This window comes from Leguminivora glycinivorella, chromosome 9 (genome assembly GCF_023078275.1).
Source record: "Leguminivora glycinivorella isolate SPB_JAAS2020 chromosome 9, LegGlyc_1.1, whole genome shotgun sequence".
NCBI lineage: Eukaryota > Metazoa > Arthropoda > Insecta > Lepidoptera > Tortricidae > Leguminivora > Leguminivora glycinivorella.
The window spans coordinates 21,070,149-21,097,026 of record NC_062979.1 but is presented as its reverse complement, the minus strand read 5'-3'; the positions used below and the strand labels follow the sequence as shown (position 1 = coordinate 21,097,026).

Here is a 26,878-nt window from a genome sequence, read left to right as displayed (position 1 = left end):
GTGCAAAGTGTGCATAAACTACCCACTGTGCACTTAAAAGTATCTGTTTAAATATAAAAAATATGTATGGTTTTGATACGACCCCAGACGTCTGCGTGGTTGCATGGTTGTCAGAAGCATTTCCGACAATCCAATATTACCGGTCACATATAGGCCTTAGCGTCTATTTCAGACGATTTATGGTGCAATGTCCGCGAAACATCGCTTTTGGTGGCTATAGACCTATGCGAGAGCGACATACTTTTCCACATAGCTGACAAGGGAAGCTTGCAACCGATTGCGACGTTTCGCTATGGTGTCTTCTTTCCCTTTTTTTTGCAAGTGCCAGGTCTGATCGACAAACTTGCGACCACCTCCAATGCACTTACACCACTCCATTTTCGTTACGTCATAATGTTTGGTCGATTGACCGGATATATTGTATTAGGAATGAAAATGACAATTCTTGAACTTTGTAACCCGATACAGAAGAACCGCAACACATTTGCAGCTTGCAAGATAACTGACTGCACGACAACTGTAGGCCCGAAACGTCGGCGTGCATACCATACAGTCCGTCTGTGGCCTCACTGTGGGTAAACTACCTCTCCCAAAATTACCAAGTCAAAAGTTTGTTAGATTGCGTTGCAATAGACGCTTTACGCTGGCGTAAGACTCGTCAGGATATTCGAACGAGATGCCAGATGAAACGACATTGCATAATGGTGCTACTACACTAGCTGTTATAAATGTTATATAATACATGTGACAAGGACAACGTAATATCAGGGCCATCGCGCTGTCCCTGATAAACAATGTTAATATAACATTTATAACAACCAATGTGCACCTTAACCACAGAATATATAATAGTACAAGTACAGAAGGCTCACTCCTTTGATGTTCACAAAATGCCGCCATTCTAAATTCTTACCTACATTAACAAACGGACCGCACGCGAGCAGCCGACATTGAATTCTAATGCGCGGCGCTAAGGTTGTCACCACTGAATGCTCGGCGAAAAAATCGCGGAGTGAGCCGCCCCTGCCTTAACGCAAGCAATATCGTGTCAAAACCACAAAAGTTTTCAAGATCTGAATACAGCTCCAAGTTAATGATATTGCGCATCGACTGGCATCGAGTCATTTCAAATCACCTATTTCACATTTCAAATCTAGTCCGATGGGAATCGATAACGGACAATCGTGCGGTTTATAGTCGATAAAGGGCGGCTTTAATTTCATGTTTTATGACTTGACATGAACAAATGCAACCAGTCATATTTTTTACACCCTGGGTGCGTAGCCGAATGGAACAAACGCTCACGAAACGCTCACGAAACGCTCACGAAACGCTCACGAAACAAAACGCTCGTAGATATCTATCTATATCGCTCTTGCGTATTGGCGCGACAGAGCCAGACTAACTTTCGCGGCGTTTCGTTTTCGTTTCGCGTTATAGAAATGCCATTCGGCTACGGGGCCCGGTTTGTCTGTAGAAAAAGCAAATAAAACAATCAAAATATTTCATCTTTTTGGAGAAAAAACAGTTTCCATGAGCTTTCGAACCTTCCCCTTCTGGGACCTTCGGGATCATGTCTTTGTCTACATCACATTACTCATTAGGTTTTAGGCACAAAAAAGCGGCACATATTGCAACCCTTCGAGCTAGTCAAGACCCAAAGATTCTGGAATGTCCTAATACCTATTTGCGGGCATTAGTGTTTAGGGCATCTTTAAACTTGGTTGATGTGTCTCTCAAACAACACCACACGTGCGTATAAAGTAGGATTGCACAATGCATAATTGCATTTGTCTTCACATCATCAACCTTGGACTCAAATACTCAACGCCCTATATTTCTATTATATATAGCCTATAGGGAAAGCAGGCATGTAGCGTAGTCAAAAAGCAACACATATTGTAAACCTTTGAGGTACATTCAGGACTCGAAGATTCTGGCATGTCCTAAAAGCGGGCATTAGTAATGAAACGCCACACGTACCTATACAGGAGGAGTGCACAATGCTCAGTAGGTCCTCAGTCCTCACATCATTGACCTTGGACTCAAATACTCTGCACCCACCTATATTTCTAATACAAGCCTATAGATAAAGCAGGAGTCGAGTGCGCATGCGCACGTATGTCCTAACATGCTCGTCCTTGGCCTCGCATGCGCTGCGCCCGCTCAAAGGGCCGCCATGTTTGCGTTGCATCGCAACCTGTGTTTAAGTTGACTCGGGAATTATATCGCCGATTAGCGTAATAACTGGTTGGATGGGAGGCTTTTTCTCGTTTCAGGCCGTATTGTCAGTCTGCGCCAATTCGCAGGGACCGGCTGACCAGTCTAAGTGCTTTTGAATATTGGTTTTATGGGTACCGTCCCAACTTCTGACAGACTTCAACTGTGTGACAGATTATGGTCACCTTGAAAGGGTGGGTGCATGATCGAGTAGGTATTTAGTCAAAAGAGCCTACTTGGGAAGACCGAATGGACGCCGTCCGGCTGGTCACCCAAAATATCGTTGGCAGACCTACGTGAGCTCGGCGTCGGCGAAAACTGGCGCAATACCGCTCAAGACCGAGCGAAGTGGCGTGCTCTTGTATTGATGTTGCAGGCCAAAACCCAAAACTCATTTTGTGAATTAAATGGCATAAAAGTAAAACATCACTTTCAGACGAAGGTTCACTTTCAATTTTTCAGGTATATTCTTCTCTGTCTCTTACGATAGAATTCTAGTTCAAATGACAGCAAATACACATTAAACTAAAGCTCACATGCCTCTAACTCGGCAAGCGCTGGCAACACACGAGCGCTTTCACTCGCGCATCGTTCGATTGTTCTGCCTCATTGTTTCCGCGCTATAAAACTCGCCGTGATTTTACGATTGGTTTTGTTTAACTCGTGCGGGCTGCACAAGCTTGTGGCTAAAATGACGTTAGAGATGAAGAAACTGAAATTATAAATATAAGATTTTTTAAATAATTTTATGAACATTGGCGGAGAAACTCTTAAAGTCCATCACATCAGTACTAATATAATTAAGTACATATTTTTACTGGAGTACCTAACTGATGCCAACTGACATTTGAATTTCCAACCCAGAGGAAAATAAATCCTGTTTGTATAAAGTAGGAAATCTTGGATTGTTAAACAAAATGTTAGCCATAACCCTAACCGCATTTTTTTTGGATTAGTGACCTAATACATAAAATATAATTTTATCAGAATAGTCGCAATTAAATTCGCAATAGACCTGATAAAATCATTCAATACATCAGACGTATGTATGTGAAAATGCATTTTATTTTCATCTTCAAATTTATTTCTTGCCAGCTCTCCTGCACAGCCCTATCCTCACGCACTGGATGTCCTTGCATCTTCAGTCTAATTGTAGCTATACTTTCTACTAACGTATATTTAGTTTAGTTTTTAAGTTATTACTAACATAATATGGATGTATTGTTGTCCGAAATAAATGCTTTCATTTCATTTCATTTCTCCATCACTTCCATTAAAAAAGTCTAAAACAACAGAACAAAAAGCTTTTAGCGCACGTTGAGAATCACGAACAAATCAAACCGCTCACAACATAATAAAGAGAATAAATAAGCGGCTATCTTGAAATAGTTATCTTAACGACAGGAGGACAAAACGCTCGAGCGCCCACGCCGGGGTTCAAACTAAAGGGCTTAACGTAGTACTGGTTTCGTTGGCGCTTATGTCGTTTTGTAATGTGCGCGTGCGCTGTTCCATCAAACTGTAGTCGCGCTTTATCGTTTTCGCGCCGGTATTGTAAATGTAAGGGTTGCGAACGGTTGAGAGGACCAGTGGAAATGTGACCTCTTTATAAAATTAACATACATACAATCGAACCTGTATAGTAACTTATTATTGTTAATCTGTGCCTGTATCCTATAAAGGGGTAGGCAGAGCATATAAAACTACTCAAGTTTCAGTGCCACTCTTGGCAGATAAAGGGTTGCAAGAAAACAAAACATTGTGACATTGCAGTGACAGGTTGCCAGCGTCTCTCCTATTAGGTACGCCACAATTTAACCCATATCCCACAGTCGACTTCTATGACACCCAAGGGAAGAAAGGGTTTGGTTTATAGAATTAAATAACACTAAAACGGATAAGTGTGCCTGGAGGGGCTCAATTCTCTTCCAGAACCAGATCAGATAAAGTAAACTGATCCAATCAGTAAATGCAAGTCAGATCTTTCTTCCATGCAACCCGATGGTTGAGCAAATTCCAGAAGTATAGAACCAAGCAGCATTTTTTCTGTATGGCCATTTGACTCGAACCCCCACTTTACATATAAACGCGCTTGGAGCCAAATCAGAAAAGAGAAGCTTCTGCCGCGCTGTCCTGTGGTTATCAGGTTCACCTGTTCGACTAACCGCTCAGCTCTTCAGGCGGATGGAACACCTCCCAGAACAAAACGGCCCGGAACTTAAGATAAGATATATGCGTTTTTTGTTACAAGAAGAATCGAGAAGATAACGAGTAAGCTTAAGTGCGACATTCGCGATCCGAACACTCGCGTTAATGATCCTATATCCATAATGGATAATTAATTGGATGGGGTAGCTTTGTTTATTTGTTTAAATATTTATTGCAAACAATAATGGTTAATTGTACTACATACATATAGATTAAATAGGTATTTCGTATTTTCTATACATTACTGCAGTTTCACATTATGTCGATATTTGCAGCGTTGAAAAATTCATGATAATTACTTATTTTATAGAAATAGAAATAGATTTTTTTTTTATTCATGGCATAACATTGACAAAAGATATACAGTTACACGTACAGAAAGAACAACAGAAAATTATTTACAAAAAAAAGTTCAAGTTGGTAGATATATATTTGCCACGAAATGGTCCTGACTCAGCATGGTGTTAGCCTGGGAGGGTCAACGCTGATTTGCCGTCAGGGCCATATCGAGTGAAAGCGCGGAAAGCGCACACATTACAAAGAAATTATATATGAGATAGTCAAGATAATACAATTCTAAATAAATAAAATCAGACTTAATAATAAAACATATATAATTCATATTGAAAACTTTTGTGTTTACTTACTACTTGTAGTATTTATCATGAACTTTTGAACATGATCTCTTGAGACATGTCTCAGTATTCTGGACTGACAGCATTACAGATATAAACAAGCTTGGCACAATAATAAAAGCGCAAAATTCAAATTTTCCATGGAAATTCAACTTTTAGTACATATTCAATAAAATTTTAAGTTCATTGAAAATGTAGGGGATACATTATAAAGACTATTGACCGGTGAAACCTACATTCAAAGACGCCTTTTTAGTGCCATGATTTTGTTGAACGTCTATTAATTTAACTTTTTGTAACATTCGTATACTGTCGATGCTGACTCTATTAAGTCTTAAAATTCTCGTTCAGTCTAGACTTGTGCCTAATAATGCCAGCACTGTAATCACTATCATACCTCACTCATGAAGATTGTCAGTTTACTGAATTTACTGTTATTACCACCATTCCCCGTTGTGCATTCATTCAGATTCAAACAAATAGCCTTTATAAATACTGAATTCCTACTTGTCCTGTCTTATATAATTGCATCTTGGGAATGTCATTACTGTCCAAAACAGAATATCATCTATTAAACCGGCAATTAAAAATGGTGTATCTTGAAATTATTTATATGTATTTTAATGTATGACAGGAGGCAAACGAGCAGAAAAATTGGCAATGAATTACAGGCGCTTAAGGACATCTGCAACTTGATTAGTTGCAGTACATTGTCAGCCCTTAAAATAGGGGTAGGTAAGTTCTTTTCTCGGAGGTTTGAAATCGGTCAAAACTACCTCGTGCTGTCATTACAGTTTTTCCACGGTGTAGCTGTTCGTAGGTTCCTTTCTAGAAACCCAGTTGCGAGCTGCTAATTAAGTGGTGAAGATGGAAATGTCACCCAATGTGGAAGCGGAAAAAGCGGTAATTTCTCCTATACGATATACTTAAAATGAAAACCTATAAACACCTATTACCTATAAAAACTAAGACTGACAACAAAGATGGACAAGATCTCATACATTTTGTTTGAGAGAAAGCTTATGGTTGTTTTTGTAGGAATCTTTAAGGAAGCGAAGCCATTTAAACCAGCATCGGACTTTCCAATACATTGACGATGGGATTAAAACTTACTGAGAAAGGTAGTTGAAGTACGACTCTAAAAGTAAGATTCCACGTCGTAAATGACTTACATTGCTCAACACTAACCTACTTTACCCGAACTCAGATTATTACGGAATATTTGTGACACATAGCCTATAAGATGACATTTATGGACATTCTGATACCACAATATTTATTGGCTTAGAGCAAATTAAAATCGTCTATTAATTTAAATGTTAAGCTTAAAACCACTATTATTCTGACACCAAAGTACCAAAGCTCGTTTCTTATTGGTCGGACCTATTCGTATTCGAGTCACCCGGTGTGAATTTAAATGAATTTTACCTTTCAAAGCGTCTGTTTCAAGTCTATTCAAATCAAAATAGTTTATAATACGAGCTTAGTTCGTTTTATGATTAAAATTATAATACAAATTTAATTGTAAATTGCATGGAATGGTAAAGCCGTTGGATTATAACTCCCAAATGGCAATAAAACCGTAATCAATTGGAGTTGAGGTTGTGAGATTTGAATACAAATAACCTATAAGTTAAACATAATCGAGATTAGACTATGACAACATTGCTACTTCAGAGTGATGTCATGTTATAAATCTACTGCGCTAACAAAACTAGTCAATATTAGTCACGTATTGTTAAAAAAATGTAAACAAATCATAAGAATAGGTACTCTAACAAAACATCACCAGGCAAATTCATCTGCAAAACAGTGACGTAACACATACAAACTAACATGCTATCCTAAACGGATTATATAAACCATTCAAGTATTTAGAGTGTGACACAAGCCATCCACGATTTGCCCCAAATGGGACGAGTGAAGATTCGCTAAGCTGTCATGATGCAACTGCTAACGAGTGCACACTGTACAGTTGAAGTTTTTTTTAACACGTAACACACCTTTCCCTATTAGTTGAACTTTTTGTGCTTAATGTCGCAAACGTGATGTAGCATTTGCGCAAATAGTGAACTCTTTTTACTGTTACACCAGGAAGCCGATGTTTCGCATTTCGTGCGTGATTTCGGCACTCGAAAGTTTTTTGGAAATGGCGAACTTCTATTATTGAAATACCGAATACTGCTAATACTGCACTCACTCATTTCGAAGTTTTTGCAAAATGGCGAAATTCTATTGTGATATGTAATTGCAACCACTAAATAAAACCTACGTTACGAGTATCCTTATGTTAAAGTGATTCTGTACCTACTGCGTAGTATGTACTTACGTAAGACTCATATTTTCTTGGTTGCAATGTCTTTTCTTTCTTTCTTTCCTATTATTGAAATAAGTAGCATAGGAAATGGGGATCTAGGGGTATTGACTTAACTACACCTTTCCCATCCTAATTATTAGTAGAATAAAAATTCCTATATCAATGATATATAAGTGGTACCTATTACTGAAGAGAGACACTGACATAAAATAGAACGCTCGCAATCAAAAATACTTACCGGCGCCAAAAGGACGAGGTAATTCTCTAAGTAACCCTTTTTACCATTTACGATAATAGTAAGAAATGAAGAGCAAAGATGCTGTACAGCCGCCCTAGCCGAATGGCAATATTGGCAATCGTTGACTAGATGCTGATCGAATCGATCGCCAATCATTATTAAGAGACAGCTGGCTACGATCACGATATTATCGTCACCGTTTGTGTATTTCCCTACGTACACAGTACAGATATAAAATCAAAGAACCAAACCCGGTTAAATGTTCCCCTAACGAAGACTGTCGGAGCCTCGCTGTGCGGACAAATGGGCCTCCGTACCTCGATAAAAGGTCTCATCCCGGGACCTCCTAGTGTCGAGACGTTAAAAATTAGGTAATTACACGTACGCTTTTAAGGGCCGCTGTTAAAGGATACCATGATTCGTTTAACCCCCCACAAGGAGGGACAACCCATGTTTGAAAGGGTAACCCTGAAAGACAGATACAACAGACTTATGGCCTTTTAAGCGGTTCTGAGCCTGTATCATGAGTTTATGAAGTTTTTAAAGACGTTACTGGCTAGCGTAAACATCATGGAAAAGGTAGTAGACCAAAAGTAACAAAACACTGAACAAAATCGACAGTCTTCTTTGGACATAAAATTATCAGTTTTGGTTGATTACTGGGTGTACCCGAACTATCACAAGTGCAACACACAAGCAAAGTAACAATCGAATTAAATAAAAATTTTGTAATTTAATTCGAAATTGGTTTATTGAGAAATCGTCCATATAACCATATAACGCATAATCCAGAAAAACAAACTTGTTTTAAACGCCTTTGCGTACAATGTTCATTGTAAGTATGCAAAAGGTAAACAACCCCCAAACAACAAACATGCATGAATAAATCAATCATTTCATATCAATTCAAATCAAATCATATCATTTGAAATGGTTACTTCCTCCAACGAAAAATTACATTATATTTTTCCGTGCCAGTTAGCCCGTTGTCACATTATCCAATCCGATATCGGATGTCGGAAGGATTTCTATTAAAAAAATCCAAGATGGCGCCTGTAATGTATAGGATATAAAAACCCGTGGTAGCAGCTCTGTGCACCAAATATTTCACCTGCATATTAAATGTCATTGCTCGTATAAATTGCTATCCGTAATTGGCCTGCGATCTTACACGATTCAGCTGATTCAGCAAAAAGATAAGTATTTCGCAATTATCTTGAGTATACATTGTCATGGATTATTTTTTTAGTAATTTATGGCTGAAATTAAATTAAATTGGTGGTTCTTTTAATAGTTCTGTCGGCCGCTATTAAGAATTCCTTGCTTGTGTTTTTTTATCTTTGAAATAGTGGTAGCGTCAAAACATAAAAAAAATAAAGACTTTGAACTTTTTTCTAGATCTTTTACGAGTAAAAAAATATAAACCATATTATTTTAGCAATAACGTCAAGTTGTTAATACTTGTAAATAAAAAAAAATTGTTTTTGTGAAAAAAGTATGACGAGTTCTTTTAGACCTAAGTATTGGACTGTCGTCGCAGAAATGTCGTCTAGCTCTGTCGCACCAATACGCACGAGCGATAGAGATAGATAGCTACAAAAGAGATATTATCGTGATTTGTGCATTCGGCTACGCACACTGAACTCCACTACTTACGCAAGAAAACCTAACACACACGTCCTACCAGCCGGGTGTTGTATCGCCAACACCCTCTCGTGGCGACATCCGGCACTAGCTCGCCGCTGAAGCCTGAAAGCTCGTTCATTAGTTACAGCTCTGCTGAAGTTTCAGCGCTCCAGCGTTCTTGTGCGTTAATTTCTAAAGACTTATCAAGGGCAACACGGTTCGTATGTTCGTGAATGGAATACTGACTCTGAGCGAATTCTTATTTTATTCAACATTTTTGCAATTACTATTCGAGCTATGTTAACTGTAATTTTAACAAGACAAGTGTACTTAAACCTATGCAAAACAGCTATCGAAGTCGCTGTTAAAGTCAATCAATCTTGGTGCAAGTCTAAACTAAGTGCATTGGATAAGCTTCTATCCACCGTTGTGCACGCTACAGAACTTTTACTAAACTTATAGAAAGGTAGGTTTTTTTTTTGAACCGGCCTAGGGTAAATAAAAATCGTTGTGCAATTATTTACTAGATTACGCATTACTAAATCTAAAGTGGGTTTGTTAACTTTGTTATAAATGTGCTTTGTTGAAGTATTATAATAACGTATCCTTATAGATACGATAGATAGACGAGTTTGGGCAATATACTATACTACATTTCCGCTTTCAATATAAATATTTTGAATAAACGAATGTTTATCAATGAATATTATAGAACTGCTATTCTAAACCTCAAATATATGACATTTTAAACGTTTACGGAACAAAAACATCAGAAGATTCTCACATCAATGCACAATATTGAACAATTGAATGTAGAACCAAAAGCGCAATGTTTCTGCAAAAAAAAACTTATTCATTGGCCGCTTCTGAACGCTAACTTAATACTAAAAGGGCGTACAAACCAGTGTTATTCATACACGTTTAATGCCTACTTCGACGGAGTGTTAAGTACGATATACAGGTGGGTCTCTCCGAGGTCTCAAGTTACACCCGATTGTGATTTGTGATTCACCACGGAGCCTTTCCGGTCGGAACTCCAACACGCCCATTCTAATCCATTGTGCTCGAGCAATACCGAGCATTAATTGGCCCCAGCCGCAGTCATTTAATATCCCTTAATACGTACAAAAAACCCCAAAAGAGCGCCCCATAATCTCCCGAACTCTGAACATCCGCGATATAAAGAACGTAATGTGATATTTTTAAGCGCGATTTGTACAGTTTTCTTTAGAAATATCGGAGCACTCGCGGTGCTCAAAATCTGATCACGCACTCTAATACCTTAACAATAGAGACGTACTCAGATACATATGAGCACTTCGGGCGCTTAGATATATCTGATGCCAATTGCAAGTAAGTCGCAGATGGGAGTCCTCAAACAGGAAACGACAACTTGTTACTGCATTTGTTTATTCTCGTTCAGTGTTATTTGTCGTTGTAACGCGATACTCTGCGTATCTACTTATTAAGTTTGATGAGGACCGTGCGAGTTGTTGAATGCTGCAATTCATTGTTCATTCAGGAACAGACAGTTTTAGACGTATGGTTTAATGTATAATATGAAAAGAAGCAACGCATAGTACATTGTTTCCAGAAAATCCTACAGGCATATCTAAAATCGGTAAGTAAATAATAATGAGAAGTAATGATTTTAATGATGTTACATTGAATTATAAAAAATCTAGTTGAGAGTTACCTATTAATGATATTCAGTTGCTTACATGATGAATGGTGTCAGTGTGTGACAATAGGTTGCTAATAATAATATTTCTTTAACATATTGAAAATGCTACAGATATTTCTAAAATTAGCAAGTTAATAATCATGACAAGTCAAGACTTTCATGATTACGTTAGGTTTAATTTACCTACAGTTGATAACATTTTTTTAATGATATTAGTTCGTTTTCTTTCAACCCCTTATTTGCCAAGAGTGGCACTGAAGCTTTAGTAGTTTCATGTGTTCTGCCTACCCCTTTATGGGATACAGGCGTGATTGTATGTATGTTGTATGTATGTATGTATTAGTTTAGTTATACATGAATATGTGACAATAGGTTGGTAATGAAGCTACCTACTCGATTACGCGTCACATGGCGATCGTATTTCTGCAAGCTACTGGGAATTAGAATCATTCGCTGCATAAATAAATAGAGTGTATTTCTGTAAAATTAAATGGCAGCATTCTTAGAAAAATATATCACTTAGCTCACGTTTATATTGATACATAACTTATCAAAACGAAATGAAGAATTTATTTAAATATTTATAATTTAATTTTAAATATTTTAATCGACAGTGGCAACAAAAAATGGGGTATAAGACTTTTAAGTTAAGCTATTATTTTATTTCATCTTTATTTATATTTTATCTGAATTGCAGTTAACCCTAACTAGGTATCTGACATGGCTCACAAAAGTCACAATTTTTTTTCTTCGTTGATTTTTGAAATGAAGGTGACGCAATGATTTCATGTTTATTTAGATTTTTAGCTGAACTGCACTAAATCTACCTAGATGCAAAGGTAGCATGGCTCACAAAAATCATAGACAACAAAGATTTTTCACTAAATAACGGAAAAAACGAGAGTGCAGTCTACAGAGAGGGTGGCTTGTCTATGTCTACCCTCCACTCTCCAGTGACTAAGAAACTTAATACCAAAAGTATGAAAAAACCCCCGAGCTTAACGTGCCAACAGAACGGTACTAAAAGCCAATGTGTCAACATTAAAAATGTAAATCCACACTTAAAACTATTTCCGTCTATTTATTTTAACGGAACAAATTCCTACTGTCTCCAACTTAACAGGTAAGATATTTTTTCAGTAACAGAAATATTTTTTCAACCGTTCCCTTCGTGCCGAGGGCACACGTTGCGGGATTATTATTTGTAACATCTGTACATGCTCTAACTAGATACTAATAGATAACCGCGGATGCTTTTTATGTTCGTTTTTTATCCTTTTGTTACCAAATGTGCACTTTATTTATGGGATAAAGAATTGGGGTGCCGTACGCACAATAATAACATGTTTGTACGAAGGTCGCGCGCGGGACGGGACAGAACGGCGATCGCTAATGGGGTTAGCGGGTTGATAAGTCCTTTTGCGCTGAACGGTGAGCCTTGGCCACTTGTTATTAATTGATTTTTTACTGGGGCCGGCAAGTGCACGCAATTAAATACTGGCTGATAACCGAACCAATTTTTTATTAATACGGCAGTAACTTTTCGTAAAGGTCACAACGGGAACGCTACAAAATTGGGGTTGTTAACGCACTAACGACATACGTGACGAATAAATATTTCAGTGGGGCAGTGCTTAATCAAAGGTTCGGAGCTAATTAGTGGCACGACGCCCTCTTACTCTCGATCCGCAGATTTGAGCTCGATCACAATGAGGTTGAACATTTATTTGAGTTCGAGAGAGTTAATGAGAGCGTAACCATTTACGAAGAATGTCTGTTTTCACCAAGAAACATGCATTTTAATTATACATTTTTCTTTATTTATAACATACACACATATTAACCGCAATAACTTAACCTTCTTTACACCTTTTCGTAAAAGAAATAAAATGTTAGGTGTCTTTCTGGAAAATGCCTCATGGTAAAACCGGTTGAATACCCACGTAAAGCGAAATATCAAACAGATACATCTACATTTTCACCTATAAAGAGAATAATATATTACTCATGAATTATATTAGTTGGCCCTTTATCACAAAGTGACAGGTTACCCCTTAGAGCCGAAAAACCTCTAATTACGTAATTCAAGGACCGTAACCAACGTAGTACCTAAGCGTAACCGTAAAATCGAGGGCTGGACACATTGGCATAATATTACTGTAGTGTTTGGCTCGAAGGCATTATAAGAAAGGTATTCAAATATTATAAAATTGTCATGTACTTCACGAATTAAGAAAATTTGTCAGATTGGTAATGCAGGTAATTTAAATTAGCCCTTGAACAGTGCAGCTTCATATCGTTGCAAAATTACAAGTATTAGCAATCTAAGCAATTGCTTAGAGCAGGGGCCCATTTCTCGAAGCTACAAGTTACACTTTAAAAGCGGTTGTCAATGTCTAATATGACAAGTTGGAAAAAGACTTCCGCTTGTAACTTGTTACTTTGCGTTTTGAAAAATGGCCCCCAGGACAAAGGAAAAACCTAGAACCAATTAAAACGTATAACACGACACGAAGCAAGCCTAACGTCATAAAGAAATGAGAAAAGGCTTTCCATTAGGACTACACAACCCGAATAATAATTGTAACAAGGCTAATATGAACTCCCTGCGAAGGGACCGCTTCCTAACAAAATTAACATAATTATATACATTCGTAACAAAGAAGGGCCAAATTATGACAGAAGTACAACAAATATACTTCCTAAACGTATTATTATCACATCATGAGACGTCAGAAGTCAGAACCGCCATTAAATTCACTGGAGTGTGACGAGCCGCTTCGAGATCTAAGTCGAAAATTAAAAGTACGTCGTTCACGTAATAAACTTATCCTGACAAAATTTATGCGAGGTGGGTTGAGGACGGTTTGTAACTTTGTAAGTTGAGTCAGATTGTCTATTTAGAGAAAAATTCATTTATTTAGAAAAGGAAAAAAACAATAATTATGATATTTACAGTAAGTTTCTTCAATTAAACAAATGGAACAGACGTAATATAAATTCTACACAATAGAAAATTACTTCAAAACACTACATACCAATAGGTGTGAATATATTTTTTCCCCTCACTAGCTCGGAAACACGTGTTTTGTCGTTTAATACCAGCGGGTAAAATAAAAACGCATTTTATCCACTAGTGGGTAAAGTAATTTGACCTTGAATAAAGTCAAATTAACTGCTTCAAAATAGATAAAAGAAAGTGAACCTAGTAATAAAGATGATTTACCACCTGTGGAACTAATGGAAGCAGTGATAAACGCATTTTTTTGCTTTGTAGTATCCTCGCTTTAGTGAGGGGAAAAGTTTTGTGTTACGGTGCAAATGTATTTTACTTCTCGTGTGTTAAAAAGCTCGCAAGATCAGGATTCTATTATCGAACCACTCGCTTCGCTCGTGGTTCAACTATAGAATCCTTTCACTTGCTCGTTTTCAATTCCACACTCGGCGTTAAAATACAACTTTGTCCCCTTGTATAACAAATAACAATTATCTTATCTACCCAGTTTTATCTAAAGCTTATTCTAAGAGGTCCATTTCAGTTTTTTATTTCATGTCTAGGTACTACTTACGTACTTACGTTATTAATTCCTTCATTAACTTATCATTTCTACATATTTTCTTATCTTTTTACATATGGCCATTTGATGTTAATAATTAGCTCTAATAAGTTACAAGAAATAAACTTATGAAATGTTTTTCTGTTATATAAATAACATAAGTCAAATACATTCCTGTATGTATAATCAAACCTGTGTTTACTATTATAGTCCTAACGTTACTCTTACCTATTTGGTAATCATGACATACCGTCCGAAACAATTTTCGATCAAAAACCCAACCCCAAAATGTCTTTTAATATTAGGTTCCTTGCCTTAATCTTAGGGTCATTTTAATGAACTATTGTATAACGAGAGGGGCACGTATCAGCATAATATTTAATTCAAGCCAATTATTATTTTTTGACAAGTGCAACCCCAGCCGCATATGGCGGGGTTTCTCTGTCCTTTTTATTGTGGCTTGTTAGGACGAGTGGTGCCTTAAAATAGTATTGTATTGTTGAGGGCCACATGTCAGATTTTCTCATTACTCCTCCTTTTTTGCTACTTGATATCTATTTGTAACAAGTGAAGAATTTTTATTTACTTCATTTAATTAAAGAGCAAAAAGTATACCATACATACACATACATACAATCACGCCTGTATCCCATAAAGGGGTAGGCAGAGCACATGAAACTACTAAAGCTTCAGTGCCACTCTTGGCAAATAAGGGGTTGAAAGAAAACGAAACTGTGACATTGCAGTGACAGGTTGCCAGCCTCTCGCCTACGCCACAATTTAACCCATATCCCACAGTCGCCAAAAAGTATACCATGTATAAAAATTATCTTCGTAGGCCAAGACGTACAATTTTTTGTAGCACTTGCTTGCTTGTTGCTTTTGAACTACATAAAACCATTTGAATCCTTATATTCTGAGGTAAGTACCCCTACTAAATATTGTACTATACCCACCGTTGCAACTTACCACAATAGAATCAGCTTAATAATAACAAGCACTTTAGTTCAAAATTAGATGTAAATCAAAAAATATAAATACACAATTTACAATTTGTCTATCGAGTAACATAGATTACGTAAAACATGGTAGTAGACCATATGCGCCCCCAAGGGCCCCAAGCAGTTACTTAGTTAATTACTAGAACCAAAATTTCAAGGTACATTTTAATGAAAGTATTATCATCAAGACCACATGCTTAGCTCGGTTAGTTTTGAAGAGAACCTGTGCTGTAATGTAATAATTATGCACTCGGCAGGGAATATTAATTTGTTGTACTCAGCGGTGCACCAGAACAGCTTTCCCCGAGGTTGAGCATCTTGCTGACCGGTTAACACTGCTAACCTATATTCTTAGGTAGTTACAGTCAAAGAATTTAGTTTAACATCTTTTCACAATAGTATGAGGTTTCTTGATCTTCATATTGATTGTTATGATCTGAATTATACTCACTCGGTAAGAAGTAATAAAAAGTTGAATGACCGATCTGTCTTATCTAACTACGATTAGGTACGTCAATTGACGCCGTTATTTATCTCAACGACAGTATCTTTAGAGATTAAGATTAAAGCGCATATTTTATAAATATGAACTACAGAACAGCAATCATCATACACGTCTCATAATTATAATAATAATTGAGCCTATATATACGTCCCACTGCTGGGCACAGGCCTTTTCTCAGGTATGAGAGGGCTCGGGCTGTAAAAAGTACTCTATTCAGCCACAAAGTACATATAAATAGTAAAACGGTTTCTCGTTACGAGTTCAAAAATGCAATGTAATATTGATCGTCATTGCGCAAATTAAAGCGAATATTTGAAGACCTCTAGGTCGCTCCCGTCGCCGTAGTTATCCTTGAAGCTTTGCGTTTAGTTCCAACAGTCTCCATGCTAGCCCAATGAGGATTAGGGATTTCACATACACCATTGAATTTCTTGGGAGATTTCAGGTTCCCTCACGATGTTTTTCCTTCACCGAAAAGCTAGTGGTAAATGTTAAATTACATTTCATACATTAGTTCCGACAAACTCATTGGTACGAGCCAGAAATTGAACCCGCGACCTCCGGATTGAGTCAGGCGTCACGTTCATAAACATAGCTATTAAAAAACCGGTTAAAAATACCTGCGCAAAACCCGAGTTACCCACACCCCTTAAACCAAAGATAAAAATTCCTCCTTAATGCCAGGATTTGTATGACTAATGGCCGCCAGATGTTCCCGTATAAAAACGTATTAAAATTAGAAATTAGGGGTTTCAAGCTCACTGATCAATGATAACAATTAAAAAGAAATCGCTTATCAATTCCATCTCTAGAACCACCCAAGAGGGTTGCGCTGGATTAATTGACCAAATCTAGAGGTTGAGAATAGACCTGCCAAAACAGACGTGTTTGGTGATCATTATTTTTAATTAGCATCTGAGAAAATAATGTTAATTAAAAAGATTCCGTTATTGCATGCCGGAGCAGTGAAGATGCGAAAACAGAGAGGTATAAATGAAGAATTTGTGTTTGACTTTCGTTTGAAAACTGAACTCAGAACTTTACTGTTCCTTTTATTTAGCACAATAACAAAAAGAGCAGACAAAACTATAAGTATAAACAAAACTTTTAGATTTTTTTAAAAACAAGAACAGTGTCCATTTTTGGCACTGAAGGTCTAATGAAATGGACCATATAGTGGACACGTAACTTAACTGAATCAATATTAGTCCAAGTCCAGACGCGACCGGTCACCCGGCTCCCATTCACAGTTATAGCACCAAACACAAGAAAGATAACATTTGTCACCTGTGTGTCTACCGTGAGTCTTAAGTGCGTTACTCGATAGCCTAAACGTCACGGAAAAGGACATTCATTGTAAGGTAGGAGTACCAGTGCTCGACACGCTAATGCCCAAGCAATGACTTAATATTGAAAGTGGCATCTACTGGGATACTGTCGAACCGGTACTTACTTTTACCTTCTGGAGAAAATAAACCGTACCCACAAACGGCTACTTGCTGGAATAAAAAAATCACATCTTTTTTCATAGCAGTCAGCCTGTCACAGATAACATTTAATTTTGTCACCTGACAGCAGTCACTTGGTAACTTTTGGTGCGTTTCGTATGAATGACACCTAAGGGAGGCAGGTGATCCTCTATCTGATTTCCGAAATCGACAAAAACCGCAACCTAAACAGTTCATTACGACATATGCGCTACATTCCTCGCCCTCAACACATCCCTACCGGCCAGCCTAGACAAATGACAATCGTTGACGCCGATCGAAACGCAGTCTGACTCTGTCGCGCCAGTACAGAAGAGCGATAGAGATAGCTAGCTACGATAACGATAATATCGTGAGCGTTATGCATTTGGTTATACGTACCCTGGTGAATTTAAATTTGTAATCCCTCGACCAATAACAGCAGAACATTTATTTAAAAAAGCCAAGCCCCGCCCCCGACGGAAGCAGCTGCGGACTAATAATTACAAACCTTGCCTATACCCAGCAACTTGACTCGTAGAATACGGTATTCGCCATCTTTGCATCGATAATAACATATGAGGAACAAGGACATAAGGAAAGTCACTCTAAAATGGTGAACAAATATTATATGACACCTGATACCTAAGCGTTGGCCTTTGATGGTAATCTTTGGATAAGAAAGGAATCGCAAATGTGGAGTAAATAAATCGATATAATTTTACAAATGATAGTCCTAAGTCAACATAGATATCAGTTTTCCAACTGATCCTAATACAATTGAAACCAGAGCCCCTAACCCATGTATAGTTAGAGTAAATCCGTGAAATATGATCTCGTGAAGTACGCTTATGATTCCATCAATTTCCACCTAGTCACATCAACAGAAATTCACAGCTTTATTTCTTTTAACAATAGATTTACACCCAAACGCCATCGCATCGGAAATGTCTCAATTAAACGTGAACATTATCGCCCTAGGGCCAGAATATCGAATGTCGTGTAGTTTGGCCGGGTTCTAAATCCACCGGTGCCCGACCGTGTCCCTACATGCAGGCCATCCATTTGCGCCAACACTCTCCTCAGTCGAACACTCATCACCTTTTTTCTCCGTGTAACATGATACCCGATCGTTTATAGGCGTCGACTATCCACAACCAGTTCTAAATCGATTCGAGATTTGAAAAGGTGGGAAATCCTTGTGACAATTGATTATATCTGTCCTTAAGACAAAAGTGGACGGTCGATTAGTTTTGTCGCGAGCGTAGGCTTCGGGACAATAGGTTTGGTTTATGATTCTAAAACGTTTATGTCCCTATAAACAGCGTTTTGGCTCTCCGCGGAGTATGGAGTGATGTTATCGGGACGGGTTTATTGCCGCGTTGATGGCCTTTATGAAAATGAATAAAGATATCATAGGCAATAAACATACGGTGTTAAAATTTCGCATTCCTAACGGCTCTTTTATTACAAAAACTTTTTATACCCAAAACACCTACCGGGCGAGTAAATATGTATATCCCTATTGACAAACTTATTTGAGTTATGACAGCGTAAAATTTATTGTTAAACTAATTTTATAACGTAATTCAATAGGCAATTAAATTATCGATGTTGACTTCTAAACTTCGTAATAACGACAATATTGATATCCGATCCGTAAACAAATTGTTATGTTTCTTTTTACAATCTAGCGTAGGTGCACATCATAAACGATTGTAATAAAAAAAAAAACCCTGATGGCTTTATCTGAAACTTAAATTGTGTGGTTTAAGTTTCTGACGGTCAGAACACCCGGACAGCTGACAAGAGGCTTATTGCTTATTACAAAGTAATTATAATAATTAAATTCCGTTTGTGGTAACAGAGCAAATCAAATTATAGGCAACTACACAGGTGAACCAATAAACATTCCTGGTTCAAGTAAACAGCCAATGGCCTGAGATTGGTAATTAGTACTAGTTGACCTAGATAGTGCAAGCCAATTGACTGTAGTCAAATAATAGTCCTGTGGCTACTGGTAAATTGGTAGTTGTGATGGTGAACCAATCTTTTGATGGAGTGTCAAAACGAAAAATAAGCGGTTAGATCCTTCGAAGATTAGGCTTAGGAGTTGGTGTTGGCACAACACTGATTATGAGATCATAAGCAAATCGTCGTGTATAGTAATAGAAAAATGCACTTCAAGCTAGTTGCAACTACAAGGAAAAATAAATTATAGTTTCAGAAATCCCTTTGTGTGTCTTTGTATGTTGCAATCCATCATTCCAAAGCATGAATATTCTTTACAAAAAATAACGTTTAGACCCACTTGCACCAACCACTTAACTCAGGGTTAGTGGGCTGACATCTGTCAAATTCCATATAAATTGGTGGGTTAACCCTACATTTTCATTGGTGCAAGTGGCCCTTAGAAAATACAGCAAAGACTCCTGACCTAAAACTATTTCATTATTAAAGACTTGTTTTTTTTTTATACTTACCTACTACGAGTATAACATAAGTAGGTAAAACTAATTCAAGATCACCGATCAAACCATCCCGTACAACTTTAAAAACAATATTTAACTCTAACCATCATCACATAAATGGGATGCGCTGTGGTAGGTCGAGACCGAGTTAAGAAATTGATAAGCCTCATTACTAAATTATACGATCTTCGCGCAGCCATGTTACTTCGAAGCTTCACGTATAAACTTACATGAGGAAATCAACACATGCTGAGATGTGATATGTCACACTTCCCGCGTTTCTTATTAAATTGTGAATCAAGCACTTGAAAGACGGACATAGGTACTCGTAGTTTTAAGGTTCTGTGTGGTTCTGTTGTGCTCCGGTTCTGCAGAAAGTTCAGGTATCTATAAGTATATCCTTACAAGTATGAAGATTGAGGAAATCAACACATACTTATTGAGATAGTGTGATGTGTCGCTACAGGCATTTCTTATAAAATTGTGAATCAAACACTTAAAAGACGGACATAGTCTTAAGGTTCTCTATCTTTATCATGAATCGATCAGTTGTTCTCCTGTTTCGAGGTAATGATGAAGAGACATCGTACCTACTCAAAAGTCTATACATATTACTTAAAAGGTTTACGTGTAGTGTGTATGTACTTATGGGCATATTTTTATTTTGTTGTCGATTTCACGTTTTTTTATTTCTGGAAATTTTTGCACTTTTTCTACTCACAATCTACTAGGAGAAAAAAAATGTCCCAAAATGTTCATACATTTTTTGTCTTCCTCTGAGTTACGATCAAACAAGTTGTATGAGAAATTGTAACTCAGGGGAAAAAAATTGTGAGACATTTTTTTCACCGAAATCGAAAGAGCTCATGATTCTGAGTAGAAAAAGTACGAAATTTCCACATTTGGAAGAAAAAGTAAAACAGACAAGAAAATAAAAATTTGCCCATATATCCTTACATGAGGAAATCAACACTTGTTAAGGTAGTATGATATATCGCACGTGAAGTATTTCTTATTAAATAGTGAAGCGCGGAAACAGTTTTAAGGTTCTCGCTCTATCTTGATCGTGAATCAGTCGGTGCTCCAGTTTCGAGGTAACGATGAAGAGACATACTCAAAAGTCAATTAAAATGCTGTTTATTCATCCGTCTTGGGTCAGATGATTTATAGTTGCGCAGCGGGCCGCGGCCGGCGCGAGCGCTGTCGCGCCCGCTTTTTAAATTAAAATCGTACCGGCCAGCATGACTGTTCACAAAACAGCTTCTACTCGTGTATGGACTAATATCTAGTCTAGTTTGACCTCTAGATGCATACTTACTATCTATAATATCAGGCGAAGTTCAAGCTGGTGTGAAACTCGTGAACAACCGGGCAGGGCGTGATCTTATCCAGCTCGATCACTTTAGATAAAAATAAATATTTATACATTTGTCTGTGGATGGGCGAACAAAGCGATTCGGTAAATTGATTAGCTATGCCGATGAGGTTTTTTGAGACTCTATTCAATCATCTCCGCTGATGCTAGATAAAGTTATGGACTTAACAAACGTATATGTTTATTATTAGTTAATTCGGAATGCTATGTCGTCACATCGTTAGGAGAGATATGAATTTCAAGAAACTGCCTCATAAACAAAAAGGAAATGAGCGCTTATTGAAATATCTTCGCGGACGGGATGTTATCAATCAAATACGGAGAATTAGATAAAATATCGTTTTATTTATACTCTGCGATTGGAAGCGTAATAAATACGAAAATTTTCATAGTCTAGCTAAAAATTACATCACAAATTATGTACTTATTTCTATAAAAGTAGCTATTTACAATTGACTAGGGTACAGTTCAGTTCTTTAACAACTCTGGTTGCATTGTTTCATACATACCGTCTACAAACACTTCAGTCATAAATTTCTGTATCTTCCCATAACATTCTATATACAATTATGTTTGAAACAATCCAACCACACACCTAAAACTATTTATACATTCTCGTTATGCTACAACACTCGTCTCACTTGATTTCGTAGTCTTCCACATTAGAATAAGTACCTAACATTATCACAAATATCGTTACAACCTGTTTCTTATACCAGGATTAAATTAATCAGGAACCTTAAAATACCAGTTACGATCATTACATTACCAGTTACAAACATTATTCAATACAAAGACAGGAATGTTAGGCTCGACAATAAAAATGGTTTTTCGATGTTGAGGAAATAAAGCTGACAGGTACAAATACATTTATAAATGCGACAAATCGGTACGATTAAATTTTCCCGTCATTCCGTTACCACAACTATTAAGCCGAGAGAAACAATTTTATAATGGTCGCTTATAGTTTTATACAGCACCAACATTTGCTAACTAAAATGTATACAGCTTAGGTACTTCAATTAATCGTCCGTTATTTTAAATATTTTACAAACTATATTTACAAATTTACATGATTCCTATGTATAAATAGTTAAACAAAGTAAGTCTTTCTCATGTTGTTAGGCCTAGTGTTAGACATGGGTATTTGTTGCAGGGGCCTGAGGGGCCGCTCCTCGCACTGGTGGTTGTCGATGGAGACGTAGCTGTGGTGGTGCGGCAGGCCGTCGGGGCGGCCGTCGCTGCTCGCCACCGAACACGTCTCGTCCTCCGTGCTGCGCGCAGACACCTCCGCGCTCGCGCTCGTCGAGTGCATCGGGCTCGACATCATCAGCACCGGCGGCGCCATCCCGTACTTGTACCACGGGTCCTGCGACGTCGGCGGCGCCGTGTACCGCAGGTTCCCGTGCCGCCCGAAACCTTCCCGGTTCCCCGTTTTCATATTATTAGCGTTATGAAGTGTCCGATTCGGCAAAGTCACGTCCACATCCGGTAACCGAAAATTTAGCTTTTCCCAACAATTTCTCTCCCCCCACACGATCACTGTACACGTTTTGAGCAACACTTTTAGGTCCGGATCTATGTTTATGGCACTTAAGTCCGTCGTCACTAGGAATATTATTTTTTGACGCCGATGTCTAACGTTCACTGAGTTTATAGCACTTTGTACGGCCGCTCTCGACTCGCCCGCGTACCACTCCTGCTGTAAAAAGTTTATCGATAACACTATTATTAGTCTCTTGGAACTTTCCGATGCACTCACTAAACTATCGCCGGAGCGTCTTTCAATTAACTGCAAGTCCCTGTGCTGTAGACACAACGAGTGTCCGGAGTTTTCTAACTCGGAACTAACTGCGCGAGTCACGAAATCCTCGTCCCGCGGATTGTACACAAAGAAAGCGTCGAAGCGCTTGTTTTTGTTGTCGTTCATGTCTTTGGGCGTGGAACTGAACACTCGCACGCCGTACCTCGAGTGCATCCATAACTTAAAGTCCTCTCGGAACATGAACAGCAGAGCGCACATTAGTAAAAGAATAATTGCTATTATGAGTACCACCGCGATATATGGAATGTAATTTTCTACACCGTCATTCGAGTCAATGAATAATCGCTTTAGGGTCTCGGTCTCTGTTTCTTCGGTAGCGGTTTCTGATACGCATTCCTTCGCTACAGTCGCTATAGTTTTGTTCATAGGCTGGCCGTGAGCGAAGTAGCACATCATGGTTTCGGTGTCTTTAGACTTTTTTATAAGCCATTGATTAAGTTGAGCGACGTCTTTGCAATCGCAGAGCCAATTGTTCCCGTCGACAGAGACGCGAGTGCGCGGGTTGTTCTCGGTAATGACTCGCCACGGCATGTAATCAACGTACCCGTTATTGTCAAGGTTCAGAAGCTCCAGCGACGGCAGGTAATTAAACGTATCATTTTCTATGACTTTGATTTTGTTGTCGCTTAAGTAAAGCTCATTCAAATTCTGTAGGCGCGTGAACTGCGTGTTCCTCAAAACCTCCAAGTTGTTGTTTTCCAAGTGGAGCACTCTTAAAGACTCGATCCCGTTAAATGTTCTATTTTGTATTGTGTTAATGTTGCTGTTATTGAGATACAGAACTTGGAGCCGTTTTTTACCAATGAAAACGTGATTGCCTAATTCCTTTAGATCGTTTCCATCCAAGTATATTTCGGTCGCGTCCATCGGTATTCGGTCCGGCACGTGATCGTAGTCGGCGGCCGAACAATCGACCACGTTGGAGTTCCAAGTGAGATCATGATAACACGAGCACCTATCTGGACAAGTCATCTTGCAATCACAGGCGTCAAAGTCACAACAATGGCACAACGTGAAACAGTGTGAATCATACTCGCACAGAAACTCTGAAGATTTGACCTCGAGTAGAAGCACGTCCATTTTTGCTCTTGAATGAGTTAAAGAGCACCTTACACTTTCTAAATCCATTACTCGCGGGCGCTGCCGCAGGTCACTTAATTGGTTAATTCTCTGGAGCCACTCCATTGTGCAGTCGCACACGAATGGGTTCTCGCTGATATAGAACTCGGGCAAATCTTTCTCCTCGGGAACAGCTGATATCGCAAAAGCGCCGACTTCGAGTGTTTTTATCTTATTTGAATAAATCATGACTTTGTTGAGGTTGTACTTTTGAAGGAAAGTGCCGGGATTTATTTTTTCGATATGATTATTATTCAAAACGAGCGTCTCAATACTGCTCGGGAATGAGAATTCGTCGATACTTCTTATTTTATTGTGACTGACGTCGAGCATCTTCACGTTACAAGACTCCTTCACGCCGTAAGTGTCCTCCAATTTCTCTATCTTGTTCTCGTGCATGTCGAGCCACTCGAGATTCGAGGGAATGTGGCTGTAGTCGAACCAAAGCAACTCATTATTTGATACGTTAAGCCAAACAAGGGGCTGAGTATTTGTAAATATCCCTTTTAAATCCACTAATTTGTTTCCATCTAATCCGATAGCTTTCAGTTGTTGGTTCGACGCAAAAGCTCCGTCGTCGATCTGATCAATGTTATTTGAGGCCAAGTTCAATATTTGTAGAGACGGCAAGGCAACAAAAGTGTCTTTTGATATCTTCTCAATTTTATTTCCCACAAGTCGTAAGCCGTATAAATCGTCTAGGCCCTCAAATTGCGTGGTAGTAACTTTAGTAATTCTATTCATGCCTAAGTCCAGAGATGTCAAGAATCTCAACGTCTTTATGGCTTCCGGTACTTCGGATAACTGGTTTCCACTGAGGCCTAAATCGTGGAGCTTCGTTATGTTTTCGAACGAGCGTAGGTCCACTTTTGTTATTCGGTTCCCGTCCAGGAATAATTGATTCAGTACATACAGATTCGAAAAATGGCTGCTGTCCACTTCGATAATGTTGTTATGAGCCAACGAGAGCGAGTGAAGATTTTTCAAATTAGAAAACGCGCCATCTGCGATCCGTGCAATGTTGTTGTACTCCAAACTTAGAAACTGTAAGTTATTCAAATCTTGAAATAGTAGCGCATCAATTTTAGTTATTCTGTTATGGGATAAGTTCAGAACTATAAGGCGAACTAATCCTGAGAAAGTGTCTCTGTTTACCCACTCGCTAGTCAACTCGTTTACGGACAAATCCAATATCTGTAGTTGATCTAATCCCTCCAGGAGTCCAGGTGCGAGCACACTCAGTGAGTTATTGTTCAAATATATCTGTTTAATGTCTCTCGAGGACTGGAACATTTCTGGCGGTAATCCAGTCAAGGCGTTTGTAGACAAATTCAGTATTTGCAAATCACTCAAACCGACGAAGGCACGATCTGCGACGTTAGATATTCTATTGTTTTGCAAGAACAGCTTTTGAAGAGCGCGCAGGCTCGATAAGCCGTTATCTGGCAGCGCGCTAATTTCGTTGTGCGACATTTCCAGCGTTTCCAATACAGTATTGCACGACTTCCCGGGGGCGGTGGGCCCGTTACCCCAGTCCGAGAATCCCAGGTTAGAGATGTCTTGCAACCTGTTCTGTGTCACATTCAACTCTTTCAAGTTGTACAGCGGGCAGAATATCTCTGACGGCAACACCCAAATGTTATTATCACCCAAGTCCAACGATCTGAGATCGGTCAGTCCGCGAAACGTGTCCCGATGGAATTCCATTGACATCGCAGACCAATCCGTATTATGAGTCCGTATGCTCAACGCACGTAAACCACTTAGCGGAGAAAGCACTGCCGACGGAACGTATCGTATTTTACAGGATTCTATTCTCAGTTCTTTCAAGTTGTGGAACCGGGAGAGGAGTTCGGTTCCTTCCTCTTTTCTTCTGCCGACGTCGAGCGAGCTCTCGAAGAAGAGCGTGTCGGTGCAGTGGAGATCGAGCGCGGTGATGCGCTGCGCCTGCGAGGAGCTGAGGCCGGCCAGCAGGTCGGTGGCGCCGGCGGCCGTGCGCAGCGAGCACGCCAGCTGCACGCGCGTGGGCTCGCCGGGCCCGCCCGACACGCGCTGCCACTCGCACTCCTGCGGCGCCTCCGCCACCCGGCTCGTCAGCGAGGCCCCGCCGGCTCCCACCCAACTCCAACTCCATACGGCCACCGCCAATAATCCCATTGACAACATTTTTAACACTTTTCAACTGTCACTCAATTCAAATCGTCACTTGTTTTGTTGACGCGCACATTTTCCGAGTTCACGAGTTTCCCGTCAAACTTGTTACGAAGTAGACATAACGGGCCGTGCGGAGAAGCGTGGCGACCGCTCCCGACGGCGAGTGGGCATCGACTGAGGCCGGCGTGCGGCGAGTTGAGCGACCGGCTCCCCGCTCGCTCGCTCCTCCCCCGACAGAGAGGTCCGATGCGGCCTCTCGTTTGTCTTCAAAGTTCACAACGGCAACAAGTTGCCGGCCGCAAGATTGGCATGAACAGAAGCGAGCTTCGCGAGCTTTTATAAACATGGCGGTACTTTGTTTGTATTGCTTTAATCAAAATTTCAATAGAGTCGCCACTGAAAAGTGTGGACAATGGGTTGTTTTCTTAAGTCGTGATTAGCTGTATGTGGTTTCGCATGATGCTCTTTTCCTTTTTG

At 39.0% G+C, this 26,878-nt stretch overlaps 1 protein-coding gene across 1 annotated transcript; it reads right to left on the bottom strand.

Annotated features, from left to right (window-relative positions):
- Positions 1-21,628: 21,628 nt before the first annotated feature.
- On the bottom strand, positions 21,629-26,583 carry LOC125229531 (toll-like receptor 6). Its single transcript, XM_048134393.1, has one exon. It carries the CDS (start codon positions 26,411-26,413, stop codon positions 22,397-22,399), a length of 4,017 nt encoding a protein of 1,338 aa, XP_047990350.1. The 5' UTR covers positions 26,414-26,583; the 3' UTR covers positions 21,629-22,396.
- Positions 26,584-26,878: the final 295 nt, after the last annotated feature.

What these genes read in the sequence shown, in the direction of transcription:
- LOC125229531 (XM_048134393.1), bottom strand. Translation starts at nt 26,413, where the DNA reads ATGTTGTCAATGGGATTATTGGCGGTGGCCGTATGGAGTTGGAGTTGG.